The 17,258-nt window shown below is 41.2% G+C and overlaps 1 protein-coding gene across 1 annotated transcript in view; it reads left to right on the top strand.

Annotated features, from left to right (window-relative positions):
* The window catches only part of ACVR2A (activin A receptor type 2A), a 67,806-nt gene extending 52,404 nt beyond the window's left edge, over window positions 1-15,402 (top strand). The window contains exons 5-11 of the mRNA XM_064450992.1: window positions 4,897-5,040; window positions 6,335-6,478; window positions 8,196-8,341; window positions 9,388-9,502; window positions 10,727-10,865; window positions 13,340-13,470; window positions 14,470-15,402. Coding sequence (XP_064307062.1) covers window positions 4,897-5,040; window positions 6,335-6,478; window positions 8,196-8,341; window positions 9,388-9,502; window positions 10,727-10,865; window positions 13,340-13,470; window positions 14,470-14,664 — 1,014 coding nt within the window. The 3' untranslated portion in view covers window positions 14,665-15,402. The remainder of the gene's footprint in view (window positions 1-4,896; window positions 5,041-6,334; window positions 6,479-8,195; window positions 8,342-9,387; window positions 9,503-10,726; window positions 10,866-13,339; window positions 13,471-14,469) is intronic.
* Window positions 15,403-17,258: the final 1,856 nt, after the last annotated feature.

Genomic DNA, 17,258 nt, shown 5'->3' with positions numbered 1-17,258 from the left:
TTAATAGCTGAAATGCCTTGTAAATGTAATTTAGAAGAAAATAGAATGGTGCTATTTAAATATTTCCCTGAATATCTTGCATCTGTAAAAGTTTATCCGAGTTCCTTTTATTTGTGTTACTGTTTTGCTTCAAATGAGGTAATTTCAGTTAGGGGAGAAGCTGAAGTGTCGTGCCTACAAGTAACTACTTTGTATTACTGTGGGGAAAATGTTTGTAGTGTACAATAAAACAGGATTTTGTAGGGCGAAAAAGAAAATTTGTTGCCATTTAATTTAAAAGAAATCTAGTTTGATACAAATCATAGTCAATTTTGGAATAATTACAAAACTTAAGAATTCTGACTCCTTTTACTGTATTTGGATCTTAACTTTATGGATCAGTTTGAGAATGAACTAGTCCCAAACTAAAAACGGAGGAAACAACAAAGAGAGTCATCAGAGTCTTCCAGTGAGAACTTGTCAACCATGTTCACAATGTTAAGCTGTATGATAAATGTAACCAAGGGGAGATATTGCACCATTTAACAAGGAAAACTTGCATGTGCTCTGGAAGTTTGGGAACTTGGTTATATTTGAGAATCAGGAAAGAGAGGAATAAAAGGATGAAAATGTGTCTACATAAAACCCCATTTGGGTAGTTGGTCTTTTTTCCCCTTTGTGGTACCTGGTTCAGTTGCCATGAGAGATGCGACTGGAGATAAGCTCAAGTGCTGATGGACTGCGGTGGGGCAGGTCTTTAAACAATCTGTTCTGCTGGTTATATTTTTAATGTATTTGTAGTTTCATGTTTCACGTTTGTTAAGCTTCTCTCTGACCATAAGAACCATTCCTGAAGACTCTCAGGGAAGCCTATTTCTGGAAGTTGCCACTCTTTAGTGGGTATTTTGCCCTCTGTCCTTTTTCTGGTGTGACTAGCATGCGCTACCTGACGGCTGTCTGCAACTCCCAGCTATAAAAACCAGAACCAAAAAGCATTGTTTGAGATCCGAAAACCTTACAGCATATGACATCACTAGATGTCCATGATTCTGAGATCACCATACAACCCAAACGTAGGGTTTTAATCATCAATGGCTTTGAGCTGTAAGGGGAGTAAGGCTTAGTTGTCCGAGCATCGTATGACCCAGTCAGTTCAAGTACTTTTTGCCCCCATAGCTGCTTCTGCTTTTTATGTAGCAGCAGGTCACTGTGCAGCAGGGGTGTTCCTGCTGCCTCTGACTGCCCCACGGTTCGGACCGAGCACGTCTTTGAGAAGGTGGAGTGCTTGGGGTGAAGTTACATGGGCCAGTGGCTCACTGCTCCCAAAACAGAGCCCTGCTTCCCTCTGCCTTGCCGTGCTTTTTGTGTTAACCTGGACCTCGCTGCAAACTGATTTATTTATTTACTGAAAGCAGGTTAGTTTTCTGATAGTTCAGCAAAATGAATCAAAGCTTTCTGGCAATATAACGTATTGCCTTGATTTGCTGCGTGGTCAAACAAGGACCAGAATCAGTCCAAGGGAATGGACAGGGAAAGCTCAGGAACGGGGAACTGGGCCCTTATTTTTTTGACAGCTGTGGCAAGCTGTTAGACTAATATATCCACATTATATCTTTACTCACGCTATATCATCATCCTTGGCGCCACAGAGATGATTTTAAAAAGCCATACAAAAATAATTATGCCTGTGGCACGTTAAACATTTTTGCTTAGAAGTAGAGAAATTGAAAATATTGTCAAGGAATGTTTCCATATAAAAATAGTACCTGTAGTTTTAGAGTAAATGCCTATTGATTTTTTAACAAAGCTGTTTAGAAAAGGATCAGAAAAAAAACCCTGGAAAAACTATTCTTTTCAGTTATGTTAACAGAAGGCAATTATACTTTCCATTTTAAAGTAATTTGTTTTGATTTGTGTGTGTGGGTGTGTTGCTTCTTCATAAGAATGCTGGAAGTTTTGACTTAATAAGAATGTCTGAACACAGAAGGGAAATGTGCAGGGAGCCGCAGGAGGCTGCTGTATAAGGTAGTGGGGAAGTATTTTGAAATGCCTGGATTTTCTAGGACATACGAAATCCAGGTATATGAAAAGTATTGTGGTTTAATGTGAAAGTAAGGAGCACCGATTTTTGCTGGCCACTTTTTACTGAGGAATTATTGCCTTCTCTCATGCGACAGATGCTGTAATTTATTTTTTTATATAAAATCTTTGAGAAGTATTAAGTGGTTATTTGCTTAGTGATCGAGAAAAAATTCACATAGTGCCCTTCAAAATACCGACAGATTTTTTGGGTGGAGGGTGTGGAGAGGAAAGGGAGCTGTTCTAGCCGCTAAAGCAAAGTGAGGTTTGGGTTTACTTCCCACAAATTGTTCTCTTAATTTAGGCAAGTCACTAGGTTCAAAACTTTAAAAAGCTGATCGCCTGATGCTAAACCCCCAGATGCTGCACAGTGCTGAGGATTCTTAAAAATAGCAGGGTTTTTTACAAATTAAAGTAGGCTTTTGTGAGTAAATTTGGGCACCTTGTTTCTAGTTTTGACAATTACAAATTGAGGACAGTGATTTCCCTGGTGCCTGAAATAAAGGCCCTTTGGCATTGAATGAAAGGCAGCGCGGCAGGGAAAACTTAGCTCTTAAACTTTGTTTTCTGTATTGTTGTTTGTCCAATTTAAACCCAGCAATTTTGATGTAACAACTTTAAGCACCTGTCGCTGTCACATTTGCAAAAGGATTTCATACTTTTTTGAGGGTAGTATTGTAATGTGTCTCTAATTCAAATTTCAAACATTATATTTTCTGTTACAGTTATTAATTTGTGGGATTAGGTTACAATTTCTTGAAATGGCTATAAATCTGTCTCTCTATGAAACATGTTCTTTTTGAAGGGTGTTGCTTAATACAAAACAAGAGAATGGTTATTTATTCCTGCGCTTAAACTACTCCAAACTTGCGTTGGATACAGAAGCACTTGTCTCCATTCTCACAATAGTCAAGTATACTTAAAACCACCATCGTTCAGAAAATGTCTTTAACGTGCACAAGATTTCTGTTGCTAACAGAAGTGCTCAAATACTGAACTACTATTGAGTACTCTCATTTGTTCCGTAGAAGCAACTACTCCAGCGGTTTTCATTCTTTCTCTTTAAAACAGCATTACAGCTGGGACTGTTAGGGAAAAAATAGAGAAGCCAAGTGCACACTTTGGAGGTTTTTTTGAACAGTAGACTTTAGGTTTTGTTGTTGTGGTATTCTGCTGTGTGGGTATAATGTAAAAGCGATACCTAACTTCCATTTGTATGTTTCTTTCTTCCATATGTAACATTGAAATTTGTGGTGCAATTTTGTGGTCCCCATAGACCTGCGCTGCCACTGAAAGCGGCCGTTCACCCGCTTCCCACCTGTGGTCTAGCAGTCTACCCCCACGCTGTCTCCGCCGGCACTGACATTTGCAGTTCTCTGTAGTGATTTGGACCGAGGAACAAATCGTGGCTTAAACTGATTTGGGGGTGTGTGGAAGGAAGGTGGAGCTGTTTCTTGTGGTGACAGTATTGGTAATGCTGCTTAGTGACCACTACGCACCAGAACTTGGCTTATTTTTCTGCAGAAAACAGGGATCAGACAGAAGGGATGATGTTTCTCTGGCTCTGCGCGTAGGGTAATATTCTTCGACGCAGAGGCATATGTAGATGGGTCTGATGCACTTGTTCATGGCGGGGAAGAAGCTTACACAGGTACGAGCTAATCTGACATGTTAGATTGGGGAGAAAATGACAACCCAGAAAGCAGCACATTTTTGGCAATAAAATTTAAAATATACTTGCTACATTCAGATGATGTCTATGATACAGGATGTGTAAGAGACGTAGAAAATACAAGATATTCAGTAAGTTGTCACGTTGTCTTTCCCAGAAAGGGAAATTGTTAAAATCTGTAGTAAGCTCGGTAGTTATACGGATAGCTGTATGGAAGCACCGTCTCAGTTGCAGTTGTACTTCCCAGCTTACGCAGCCATATTTGAAAAGGAATTGTTGGGCTAGCCCCTCAGTAAAGGATAAATGCTGTAAGATATGACAAGATAATATCTTAAATTTAATTCCAGTTCTGTTTCTGGGGTGCGGCAAGTACTGACATTTCGGTAACATACTGGCTAGCTACACTAGCAAAAGTTGGGAGCAATAGAAGTGGATGTAGGTCGAAGCATCGGTGCTGTGGTTCCTCGCACTGCCGTTCGCGTGGCTTGGAGGGGCTGACTGCGGAGGTGATGATGTTTGGTTTCCTGTGCCAAACGTCTGCACCGTGTGTGTGTGGTTCAGTGGTTTCTGAATGAAAAAAAAAAAAAAAAAATTAGTCACTTCTGTCCCCAACCAAATTGCTCATGTAGACATCGTCTGCTTCCTGGCTGATGGCTGAGGTCGCGTGGAAATGGACTTTGTGGCTGTGTAGAGTCACATTGCCAGGCCATTGAACTAAAGGATTAAACAGGTCACGTGTATGTCAAACAAACAAACGAACAAGACCCCTTAAATATATCAAAGGTGCACATTTTAATTCTAGTGCTAAAAAAACCAAAAACCAAAAAACAAAAACCACACAACAAGTAAAGCTTGATTATCTTTGTTCCTTAATTTCTGCTGTGCTTTTACACCTGGTTAGACAGATTTATACGGAACTGTTGTTACGCTGTTGCTTGCACTTTAATTCTGAGCATGTTTTACAATCTCCTTTTTCTTTCCTGTGGAGAAGGGTTGCTGTTTTGTTTCTGGTTTGTTTGGGGGAATTTGTTGCGAGGGGGTTGGGTATATGATCACAGAATGATACCAAGTCTCTTTCAGTTTACAAGCCTTTATTTCTAGTGCTGTCATCATAGATAGCACATATAATAGCAAAATTAATTCAGTGGTTTTTAACCTGATTTCAGGATCCTGGACCACCGCCACCTTCACCGTTGATGGGTTTGAAGCCACTGCAGTTACTAGAGATCAAAGCTAGGGGACGATTTGGGTGTGTATGGAAAGCTCAACTACTGAACGAGTATGTTGCAGTTAAAATATTCCCTATTCAGGTAAGCAGAAGTTCATAGTGGCCTTTGTGGCTTGTAATAGCATAATGTTAAACCAGCTTTTCTAGTCACAATAAGAGACTTATTTTAGAGAGTTTTCGGTACACACTAAATCTAGATAGGTCAAAGAAATTCTTAAATGCAGGAAATGTCGTGAGCTAAAAAAATGTGCAGGTAGAGTTTGAATTAAAGTAAGTATTTTAATGCTGCAAGCATTAATGAAACATAAGCACTGTGAGATTTAAATATGTTTCTAGTCATAACAATACATATTTGGCATGAACAGTTCTAAGCAGCTCTCACACATCTCTCAACTGAGAAGAGTTTGTTAATATTTTTCAAGTTAAATTGTACTTGGAAGGAATGTCCTGAAATGCAAATCCATAAGGTGATTGTTCCAATTAAATAAGCCTCAATTAAGTGAAATAATACTCACTTCCTAGCAATTACCCTCTGAAAGTCATGCTTTAGAAGAGATCGTACTCACAAATTTAAGATCCAGTCTAGTTAAAGAATGCAAAATGATCATACACAATGATATTAGGATAGATTTTACATTAATTAAAATCACCCACTCCTACTTGAGGTGAAACGTCCTTTTGTTTTCTGATTATTAACCAAGTGTTGACTTGCTGAATAAATATATCTGTGGATTCTTATTCTAGGAGAAATGGTATGTATTTCTGCTGGTTTCAGCCATCAGCACAACGTAAACTGAATCTGAGGCTGTGTTCACTATTTTTACTGAAGGAAAATGTAGTTCTAATTCTTTATGGGGTTCTTGCAGATTAATAAAATGTAAAAATTGAACCACGCTGTTAAGACTAAAGCAATTGCAGTGATTTGCAGTATGTAGACTCCAATCCTAATCTACAGCTTTTTTCCCTTGGTTCATATCCGTGATAGTTGATGCTATTTTCAAGAGTTGATGTCTGTTTACAACAAATCAACATTTTTCAGACAATTTCCCACTAAATGTGGATATGTAATACATGCAAAAACAGACAGGCTGGTGTATTTTTGTGTACATTAGGTCACTAGTTTGTAACATATATTGTTACTAGTCTAAAACATGTGGAACTTGTAAATAATCAGCCTCGCGATGTTAGTAGCATACACTACACATACACTTTCTGTCCTTTAGGTAGTAAATCCTGTCTTAAAAAAAAAATAGTTTTAGTCTTTTTGATAGATCATACACAAATGCACAGCAAGTTATCGGGAGAAACTCCTGTCGGGGAAAGTACCTCTTATTATTATGGTATTAACTTGGTTTGATGTGTTCTTTCCTTCAAAGGACAAACAGTCATGGCAGAACGAATATGAAATTTACAGTTTACCTGGAATGAAGCACGATAACATTTTACAGTTCATTGGTGCAGAGAAACGAGGCACCAGCATTGATGTCGATCTCTGGTTAATTACAGCATTTCATGAAAAGGTGTGTTCAGTTCATGATGTGGTTTCTCTTTTTTCACGATGATGGTAGAGGAAGAACAGCCTTAGATATCTGTCACAAACGTGAACTTTAAACAGTTAAGAAATAACATTTAAAATAGTTTTTGCTCATTCTTAGCTTGTCTCTTTTCATTGGAAATGAATTTATTTAAATATATTTTCAGCCAGCTGAGAAAGTTGTCATCAGCCTTTACTTAATAGAGGAGTTGTTTTAGACAACAACCAAATATATTCTACTTCTTTGCTTTTTAGAATGTGTATTTTTGAATATCCCCCATTTAAATATGCCTAAATTAAATAAACTCCATCTTGTCAAGGCTGTGGTGTTCTTGTTTTACTTGTGTCAGCTGATTTGCGTGTATAAGAATAAAATAATGCGTACCAATTGTGTTGTGATAACCACAATAAGAGACATAAATACATGTAATTAGGAATGTGCTCACTCTTTTATTTTGTCCACTTAGGTGGATTGTTTTTCTTTTTGGTTTTTTAATGCATTTAATGCACAGGTGTAAGTACAAAGAGCAGAAAAAGCCCCAGGCTTAAATTTAGTGCAGGCACAGAGGCATTAGGAAGATGTTACCTGTAGCAGATTTGAGAAAATATACATCTGTAAAATATGGATATGCTAATGCATTAAGGCTGAGTCATAGATCATATTTCTAGTATTGAAGATTTCATTCTTCATTCTGGCATTTCTTCCCATTTATGCCTCTGCTTTAATCATTTAGAAGACTAAAACTATCCAACTCTCTAAAATTTTTGACAGATCTCCATGATCAAGTAGATAATATCAAACTAATCTGCCTTCCTGAAAGGTTATTGTCATTTATTTGATTGGGTTTTTGTCTAAGAGTTTTAAAAATCTTGTTACTGTTGGAAAGATGGCATCTGAGATGACTTTGATGGAAAATGTGAAATTTTTATTTGATTTTTAAAAGGGTTGCCTCTGTACTTTGAGTGCACTTTGTTCATTTTTCCCTTTCGCGTTGCCTTTTCACACAGCAACGTGTGGCACGGTGACATCTCGCACACCGGCTAATACACAAATCCATGAATATGTGTGCATAGAGCAGGCTGTCGGAGTGAGTTTGAAGAGGAGTGCTTTATGTTGACTAGATTTTTACTTAATCGTTTTAGATTTATTCAGAATATGTGTTTCAGTCCAAAACTGTCTTGTGAAACTGGAGTTTACTGTTGCTGGTCTGTAAGAAAAGACTGTCAGTTAAAGGTCTTAAGAGAATGCGTGTACACAGTTCAGCAGGATCCATGAAGGTGAATCCAACCTGTAATTCCCTGTGCCTGGAAGATTATAAATCACCCTTGGAAAAGCAGGGTTGTCTTTATCAAGAACTTAGATATCTTAAGTCTAGCTCCCATTTCTGCCACTGACAGTTAGGCGCAGTTCATTGGCAAGCGTGCCACTGCACTTGAGTTCATTGCACTGTTTTCTTGCTGAGGTGATGTGTAGATGCGACTTGATTCTCTTCGTGGACTAGAGATGATGCAAAGGTTCATTTTTTGTTGTTTAAACTAGCTGTTGATTACGTATGTATGTGTATAATTACATGGTCTAGCAGAAAACAGGAAGGCAGACAGGCATACCGTGTTTGTTAATGATGGAGGCCATCTAGAAGTGTTCTTTATGAGTAGCTGAGAATAAAATTGATCTGTAATTGTTTTCCTCTTTCGCTGCACAGGGTTCATTAACAGACTTTCTCAAGGCTAATGTGGTCTCTTGGAATGAGCTATGTCACATCGCTCAAACTATGGCTAGAGGCTTGGCTTATCTTCACGAGGATATACCAGGGCTAAAAGATGGGCACAAACCTGCCATCTCACACAGGTATAGTATATGTAGAATATTTTCAGGTGTTTGTTAATATTCAGCTGTGAATTAAAGGATATGAAGCGTGGATAGATAGGAAGTATTCAGATAACTACCCTTGATATCTTCCTTCCAGAATTATCAAGAGCCTCATAAGAGAAATCTGCTCAGCCTAAGCAAAAACTTCGCTGGTTTATAGAACTTGGTGTGGTGGTTGATGTTAATGTCATAAATTCTTTTTTTATATACAGTTAATTATTTAAGCGCCCTCTGCAGTACACAAAATAATTGGCATTATAGCTATTGGAAACAACTTAAACACTTACATGCAACAACTTAAACACTTACATAACTTTAAGTGGTACTGAAGGCGTTCAGACAGAAACATTTGTTGTAAATGGTGTTCTGCCTGTTGTTGAGTGTAAACGCTGGATTTTTTTAAATGAGGTAGGTATAGAAAGCTATTACTTGAAGTAGGGAGTTGAAATGATAGTGGTAACCAAAATAAGATAGGCATATAGAGTAAGAGAAATAAAAATTCTGCAGAATGTGGAATTTCATGAGCAAAGCTGCTTGACTGATGGTAAAACGGGGGAGGGGGAGCGATATGCACAGGACAGATGGGAATCCCTGGATCGAGTCCATTGTCTTTTGTTTCTGCAGGAAATCGTGTATCTCTGTGTTAGAAACAATCAAGATTCATTTTTCGAAGTGTTTTGTTTCCTACTGTTTAAACAAACAGAATATGGTTATAACTAAAGTATGCAGTAACTACATTTTTATTCTGTTTCTGTGTCATGCATGCTTACAAATCTGTACATTTTTTAAAACAAAGCACAAAATTATAGTTCCAGTTGCGGCCTCTATTTCTGTAAGAATAAAGATGTGCAAGTGTTCTCCTAGGTTTTATTGTTATTCTTTTTTTTGTTTAAAGGGACGGCTTCTTTGCAACTTTCTTGCTTTTTAGATTATAATATTCTTTGTTTCATTATATTACTTTTTCCTTAGAACTTTATACGGTATTTCATGTTCTAGACTTCTAATTTTTTTCCTTAACTTGAAAGGGACATCAAAAGCAAGAATGTGCTGCTGAAAAATAACCTTACAGCTTGTATTGCTGATTTCGGTCTAGCTTTAAAGTTTGAGGCTGGAAAGTCTGCAGGAGATACACATGGACAGGTAAATACCAATTTATGTACATAAACAATACATCTGTTAACTGTATGTGAATGGAAAGCAATAGGTTAGGGTTGATGATACAGTATCCCGTGCATGAAAAATGCTGATTTTTGGTGACCTTTAATGAACGTGGCAATTTGTGTTTCCTTCTCACAGGCTAAAAATTAAACAATTCTTTAGATAATTACATATCACAGCCTTTTCCCTCCCCCAAACTCATTACATGGCCTCTCTCTCCGCTCCTTATTTTCATTCTCACTAGAGGATCTGGAGAAGAAAGAGTGGTCTTGCTACAGTTTAATTAATCGTTCCGAGATTCTGCTCAGAAATTGAGGAATGACACTGGCAGCCAGCTTCTAACTTTCTGACAACGGTGCTAATCAAGCACTTGTCACACAACAGGGAACTGGTTTAGCGCCACATACTTCTAAAATAACAAGCTTGAACTTAGAGCATTACGGTTTCTGGAAAACTAAGTATATTTCATTTTAGGCAGAACTTCACAGTTTATGGCTGAGCGACAAAAATAAAATCCTTTACAATAAGGTTATAAAACCTCAGTAACGCTGCTTAGGAGAGACGGAGCTGCTACCATGAAGGTTTACATGGTGGAGTAGATCTTGTTCAGACATAATATCAGTTCTGATTTATTCAGATGACATAATTTCAAAAAGAGGGGGTATCCCCGCAGTCTTCATTTAACGGCCAGTTTTGTGGAAGTGATTTCATGTAACTTTCTCAGTATAAATTGTGTCTTGGGTAGGTAGTTTTCCTTTGCTATTTTTATGACTGCTCCTGTCAAGGGAAGAAACATAAGCAAGTTTCACATCCTTAAGTGAAACTAATAACTTGTTTGACGTGAAAAAATAAGAATAGTGGCCTTCCCGTAACCTGGAAGAGAACGAGGAATGGCAGTGACAAATATCTTGACTCGTTATGCAAATGTGTTCTTTTAAAATTTATTCAGGTTTTCTTGCTCTGTACATATCCTTTATAGGGCCCTGTCTATAGGATAGTTTCTAATTCCTCTTACCTACTCTTAGATATAAGAATACAAGAAACTTCCAAGACTTAGTCCTAAACAAGGACAGCCACAGCTGTTTTTAATCTTTGACAAAAAATAGTACTGGTCTGCAGCATTTTTATAATCGTCACCAGATTGACGGAAATTGTGATCATGTTTATTCTTAGCGTACAAATTTTCATGCTTTCCTGTCTTTCCAGGTTGGCACACGAAGGTATATGGCTCCTGAGGTACTAGAAGGTGCTATAAATTTCCAAAGGGATGCATTTTTGAGAATAGATATGTATGCCATGGGATTAGTCCTCTGGGAATTGGCATCCCGCTGTACTGCCTCAGATGGTAAGCAACATATTCGTGTTATGGAAATGTTTAATGTAATTTGAGAGGTGTATTTATAGCAAGACATTGGAAGGTAGATTATATGTATGTAGTAAGATTCAGTAAGGGTGGTAGTCATGTGGGGAAACAAATGAAACGCCAACACCACGCAGCCACTTTATAATTTAGTACTTGGCATCCCAGGTAAAAGTTTTCCGATACTTGGACACCTGTTGTGTTTCTCCTGGTCGTCGTAAGGAAGAGAGAGGATTACTGCGGAACTCCTAACCCAATATGTTGGGTTTCTTCTTAGTTCGGCCTGTTCAGTGCCAAACAATTTACCTTAAAGGTATCGCTGCTTCTCGTAAACAAAAACTGAGATTAGATTAACCTTGGTAACAGCGATATCCCACCAGCACCCGCTGGGAAGTCAGTGCCTCCTGCTGTACACCCTAGCACCTGGGCAGTGACCGGCCTGTTAGTGCTGCCTGGGGAAGATGTGCGGAGGCGCCGATTAACGTCAGAGAGCGGCTCCCGATACAGCCAGGGATTATAAGGCCAAAAGACACGAGTTTTCGTAGGTCAACATATATTTTATTACAAAGAAGATTGATGCAGTTGATCATTTTCTAGCTGCTCCCAGGCATACGCAGGATGCCACCGTGGCCCTTCCCGACCTGGTGACCTGCTCTTCAGTGCGTCGGGGAGTCAGTTGTCTGCAGCAAGAGATGGAAAAGGCTCTGTTCCTGGTTTAGCCACAGGTGCCAGAGTGAGGCTGTGCCATGGAAGCTCAGTGCTTCCCTGCCCTCTCTTTCTCTTCGTTGTCACTCATGCATCATTAGTTCAGCTCACCTAGATGCCAGAACTTCTGAGGAATTTCTGATAACTGGTTGATAGCCTAGAGATGGAAAATGCAGTCATGTCTGAGAGATCTGCAGCTGGTCCATCACAGTCGTTTGCCTCAAAGCACAGCATTGGAGCCAATTTTTAAGCTATCAAGCAAAGTTACTGGGTGTCCCCTGTTTCAAGTATGAATTCTATTCTTAAATTTTGTAAATAGAGATCTTTTTTGGGTGTCTGGAATAAGTCAGGATTAATCAAGAGCAAGGTAAAAGGCAAGGCTCAAAAATGCTGGGGAGAAAGTTGCATTTTCAGTACAGTCTTGAAAGCAACTGAATCCAACTAAGTAAATACGACAGTTTCACTTGGGGTTGTGATGCCGTTTGTCACGAAGCTCTCGTGGGAGAGCCGAGTGCAGCTGACAGCCATGTAAGGAGCCAGGGCGAACGGGAGATCGCAGCAGATCAGCGCGTGGCCGCACAGCGCTCTTCCCCTCCGAGCAGTGCTTTTCTGCTTCAGACGTGCCTCGCGGAGCAGAAGCCACTGGGGAGATTTTACCCTTTTAGAAATGTTAAGCTGTTTACTAACAGGATCCGCACGATCTCACACAAGTCTCCAAGTCCCACATTCTGCGTTGATTTTTCATGCCTTGGTGTACTGTAAAATGTACGTACCTAAATCTCGCTAGAAGTGTGTCGTAGGGGTGTCTGGCCGATGCGGTGGTTGTTCCAGAAGGTAGGGGTGGCGTCGGTGAAGGAAAGCAGCCTTCCTGAGTCACGGCTTTGTGTAGCTCTACAGCCATGATCACAGTCCCGGCTGCCGCTTCAATTTCTGCAAAGACATGGTTGTGGTGGGGTGTTTTGTGGGTTGTGGTTGGGCTTTTCTTCCCCAGAAGGTACCTGGTGGGACTCACGTGTACCATACCGTTCGCTTCTGCTGTGGTCCCCTTCCTCCTTTTTTTCAGACTTGATCTGAGAGCACAAAACACCTTACTGTGATAGTGTCCATTATGTCGTCTGTGGTTCTGCATATGGAGCGTGTCCCTCCTACGGGTTCTGTTACGGACAAGTATTATGCTTAGCCTTCCACATAGGTACTCTTGTCCTGGGCAGTGTGGATTGGAGGAGGCAGCGCGTTACGCTCGCAGAGAGATGCCGCAGTTGCTGTTGCAGGCTTGCTTCCTGCAGCGTTTGTGGTACTTGAAAACATTCACAAGTGGCTGTCGGGCGCCTGCGTGGCCATCTGATACCGAGAGTGCCAGCAAACTTGGGAGGAGGAGGAGGATGACTGATCCTACCAAAGCCATGATTTGTTGGAGGAGGCAGGGGAGAAGCTGTGGATCCGAGAGCCTCCCTCCGCCCTTGCGTTTCGAAGCTTTCAGTTGCGAGGGAGCTGGGCCGGGAGCCGCGCTTGGCTGCCACGCGCAGGAGAGCGAAGGCTTCTAGCTCCTGTGAATGCCACCGCTGCTCCGCTAAGATCTTAGTCATGGCTTGCTGCTAACCTGCCGTTAGGACAAGCCATAACCGCCACAGAAAGTCAACGCTCCATAAGATCCTGGTTATGGGCTACGTTTCTAAGATACCAGTCTTATTTTTTCCCCCATTTATAAAGCAAAATTGGTGGTTTAACTTCTCTTTGTTTTTTTTTATCTGTAGGCCCAGTAGATGAGTACATGTTGCCATTTGAAGAAGAAATTGGCCAGCATCCCTCCCTTGAAGACATGCAGGAAGTTGTAGTTCATAAAAAGAAGAGACCTGTTTTAAGAGAGTGTTGGCAAAAACATTCTGTAAGTAGTTACGCAACCGAGTTCTTCAAAGTTCTGCCATGATTTGAATTTCAAATCTGGTTAATCCTGTGCAGTGTTCGTAATGCTGTCTTTTAGGAAGAATTTAGTAGGTCTAGTAAGAAGTAGATGGACTGTAAACTAGCGTGTTCTTAATCTTAGAACGTTCTCTCTCCTCTTGAGTGATTTGAGTGATTTTCCACACACACACACACTCTTTTTTGGTGAAAGAAGAAATTCTTGAAGGTAATCTTTGAATGCACATGTTAAAAATATATTTAAGAAATAATAATCTTGATTTAGTACAGGAATGCTACACACTGAAGGTGCTAAGATAGGGCAGGCAGTGTCGTATGAGCATTTCTGGGACCGGTTAGGGAGGAATCGCACGCTTCCCTGACGTGGTTCATGGCTGGAGACTTGCAGTAACGCCGCTGCTTATCCCTAGCACCGGGGTTTGGGTTGGTTTTTTTTTTTCCCCAAAAAAATGGGTTGTTAGAAACAATAGATGACGCTGTCTGTCTGCAAGAAAAACGAGTGTCCGTTACCATCTGCTCCTTGTAATTAGCATATGACTGTATTAGCTCAGTGTTACTTTGGAGAAGAGTGACCTGCTGTCAGACACAAACCCCCTTTTGTGCTGTTCGGTGCGTGCGTTCAAGTTTCCTTTGATCGCTGAAGAACTTCACCTCTCTTAGCACAGGATCTTTCAAGATACCACGAGGACTTCCCCAACAGGCTGCGACACTGCGTGGTGCAAAGGATTTGCTGGCTGTTGCGTATCTTGCTTAAATAGTGCAAAATAATCTGTAAAAAAGGTTTTGAACCCCGCTAGGTTTCACAAGAAAGAGGCAGAGCTTTGTGGTTGGCAGAAGGGGCGAGGTTTGGCAGGTGTACCTTAAAATGCAGCCTGCTATTGGAATTGCCAGGCGACCCCGCCTTCGTAAAACTCGCTCTAACTCCGCGTACCGTTGTTTTTCACTTCGCTTTGTTTGCTCGCAGGGCATGGCGATGCTTTGCGAAACGATAGAGGAGTGCTGGGATCACGACGCCGAGGCCAGGTTGTCGGCGGGTTGCGTAGAAGAACGGATTATTCAGATGCAAAAATTAACTAACATTATAACGACAGAGGACATCGTGACCGTGGTCACAATGGTGACAAATGTTGACTTTCCTCCCAAAGAATCCAGTCTATGATAGTTGCACTGGTCACGCCACTGACCGCCAGGACTCTTCACTGGAGCTGCTAAAGCGAACGGGACTGCTTAGGTCATTGCTGTTTTCTGTGTGAAAAGAATGGTAAGTCTCTCCGGAACATCATCAAGAGGTGTTTGTCCTTTATTTTCCCCCTTCCTCCTCCCAAACATGGATCCGTGAGACTTTCTGCATTCCCTGCTTACACCTGAAGGACACGGGGACTGAGAAAACCCTAACAACGCTGTCAAGGAACTTAAATGAAGAATACGGACCTGTGCTGGCTAATAAAGCGTTTTAAAAACTGACATCAGATTTCTTAATACCCGTCAGAAGAGACTAATTCCTTAAATGAACTACTGTTATTTTTTTTAAATCAAACATTTCATTTCAGATTTAAAAAAAGGGTAACTTGTTTTTATTGCATTTGCTGTTGTTTATAAAAATGACTATTGTAATGCCAATATGACACAGCTTGTGAATGTTTAGTGTGCTGCTGTTCAGTGTACATAAACAAAAGTAATCAAGTGGGATATAGCAAAGAGGCTTCCAAGTATTACTTAACCTCCCTCAACAAGGTATACCTCAGTTCCACCTCTGCTAAATTATGAGATTGACAACACTAACAGAATTGGAATAATAAATTGATCCATGTTTTGTAAATGATGTATTTCAAATTCACTGTGTTATTTAAAAAGGGTAAGCTATGCTTCATGCCGACAGTAAATGGCCATTCCTAAAGCAGTGTTTTTAGCCTTTTCTTGTACTAGCTTGTTGTGTATAAAAAAAAAAAGTGCTGTTTATTGAAACAAAATTTTCCTTCCTCTTTTAGTTTCAAGCTTTTCTCTTACCTCCATTCCCCCAGAATCTCTCATACATTTATTTAACTGAACACTATTTAGGTTTGCTGTGTCTGAGGAATATTTGAGAACTTAAGCATGACTTTTTTTAACTTTCTGTGAGCTATGACACTGGAAAGCTCTGAACTCTTTTTTTTTCTTTTTTTTTTTAAAAAAAAGTCTTTTTCCTATTTATGTTTGTGAAAAGGTCTGCCTTGCGCGTGTTCTCTTTCACTAAACAGTATGCAGTGGGTTCTGTATCGCTGTTTCAGGATCACCTCAGGAAGCTCAGTTACCCCCAATTCCTCACTCTCTGCTTTGAGATTCGCAACTTCCCTCTGTTAGAGCTCGGCGCCGTCGCCCCAGAGCACCGCTCGGCGTCCGCGGAACGGAGGCTCACCCTAGAATCGGACGGAAAATTCAAGCCGCAGATTTCAGCTGAGAAAAGCTTACAAATTTCAGGGATGATTTAGTTACGCTTACAACTCGCATCGTGCAGCGACTGTTTCGAGGTAACGAATAGCAGTGGCCGTAGCACAGACTCACAAGAAATGCGGAAAAACATATGGCTTTCACAACTCCAATGTTCTTGAGTTTAGGAAGTCATGCCTTATCTTCAAATTACAAAGTGACTCATAGGTAGGTGCCAAAGTGCTGCTCGGAAGTACGGCTTCACTCCATTTATTTGATCCTTCGCGCAGATTTTCAAGTAAAATAAATGTTAGAAGCCCCTGGAGTGCAGAACCGGCGATAGCCAGTAGCACGCTGCGCGTCTCATCGTCACTCTTGGTTTTACACCACGCGGTCAGTCTTTCAGAAGAAGCTTTTAATGTTGCAATTCGGAGCTCGCTGCGAACCTTATCTCAAAAATCGATCTGTGCGGCCGAGAGCTACTCCCGGTTTCACACGTTACATGAACTTGATCTCCGGGAACAACACGAGACCCTGCGGAGTCGCAAGCCCTAGGCCCGCATGCTCTCGGGCGTCGGGAGGGGAGGAGAGGAGCCGCGCTCCGCCTTGCCCTCCCTCGCGGGGTGCCGCGGGTTCCGGGTAGCCGGGAGAGCCCGTCGGTGCCGCGGGGGCAGCTCGGCTGTCCGAAGAGCGAGCTCTGGTTTGTGGCCGCTTCTTTGATTGATGCTTTCGTTTTGCTTCTGTTTTTAATCCAGGGATGCGACTTTACGCGCGCAGCAGGGCATGAACGTAGCTGCCGAGTTCCAAACGAGCCCATTCGCGTTTCGCTGAAGTTTCTGTGCTCCCAGTGAGTTCTAACCTTGTTACGAGCAAAACCCAGAGTAAATACAGCTCGTTTCGTAATCAGTTAGTCAAGAGCTGATGCAGAACTTGGTCATGTCTAAAACACGCGTTATCTGGGTGTTGTCCCCTGACCCGCAGCTACGGCAGGTCCTTGTGGCCAAGGGGGAGCTGCTTAAACCTTGTATGAGGTTTAAAAGGGTTTCCTCTTTTTTTTTTTTTTTTTAACAGCATAATTTGGTGTCGCTGCGGAAGGGATGGCCGTAGTATAAACACTGTCCAAGGGGGAACAGTACCCTCCCGGAGCTGCTCTGGCGCGGCTGTGCTCGTGGGGTGCTTTGAGGGGTGGTTGCGTTGTACTTCAGGGCGTCTAACGTGCGAGCTGTGACGGTGCCCGAGCCAGCGGCGCCTCGCGAGCGTAACCAAGGACGGCATTCAGTTAGACTGGCACCGGCGGAAGTCTTTTGGCATTACTTGCTGGCGGGCAGTGACTGTTGTCCCTTTATG

The sequence above is a fragment of the Phalacrocorax carbo genome, chromosome 5 (genome assembly GCF_963921805.1).
Source record: "Phalacrocorax carbo chromosome 5, bPhaCar2.1, whole genome shotgun sequence".
In the NCBI taxonomy this organism is placed as follows: domain Eukaryota; kingdom Metazoa; phylum Chordata; class Aves; order Suliformes; family Phalacrocoracidae; genus Phalacrocorax; species Phalacrocorax carbo.
This window is presented reverse-complemented; position numbering and strand designations above follow the sequence as displayed.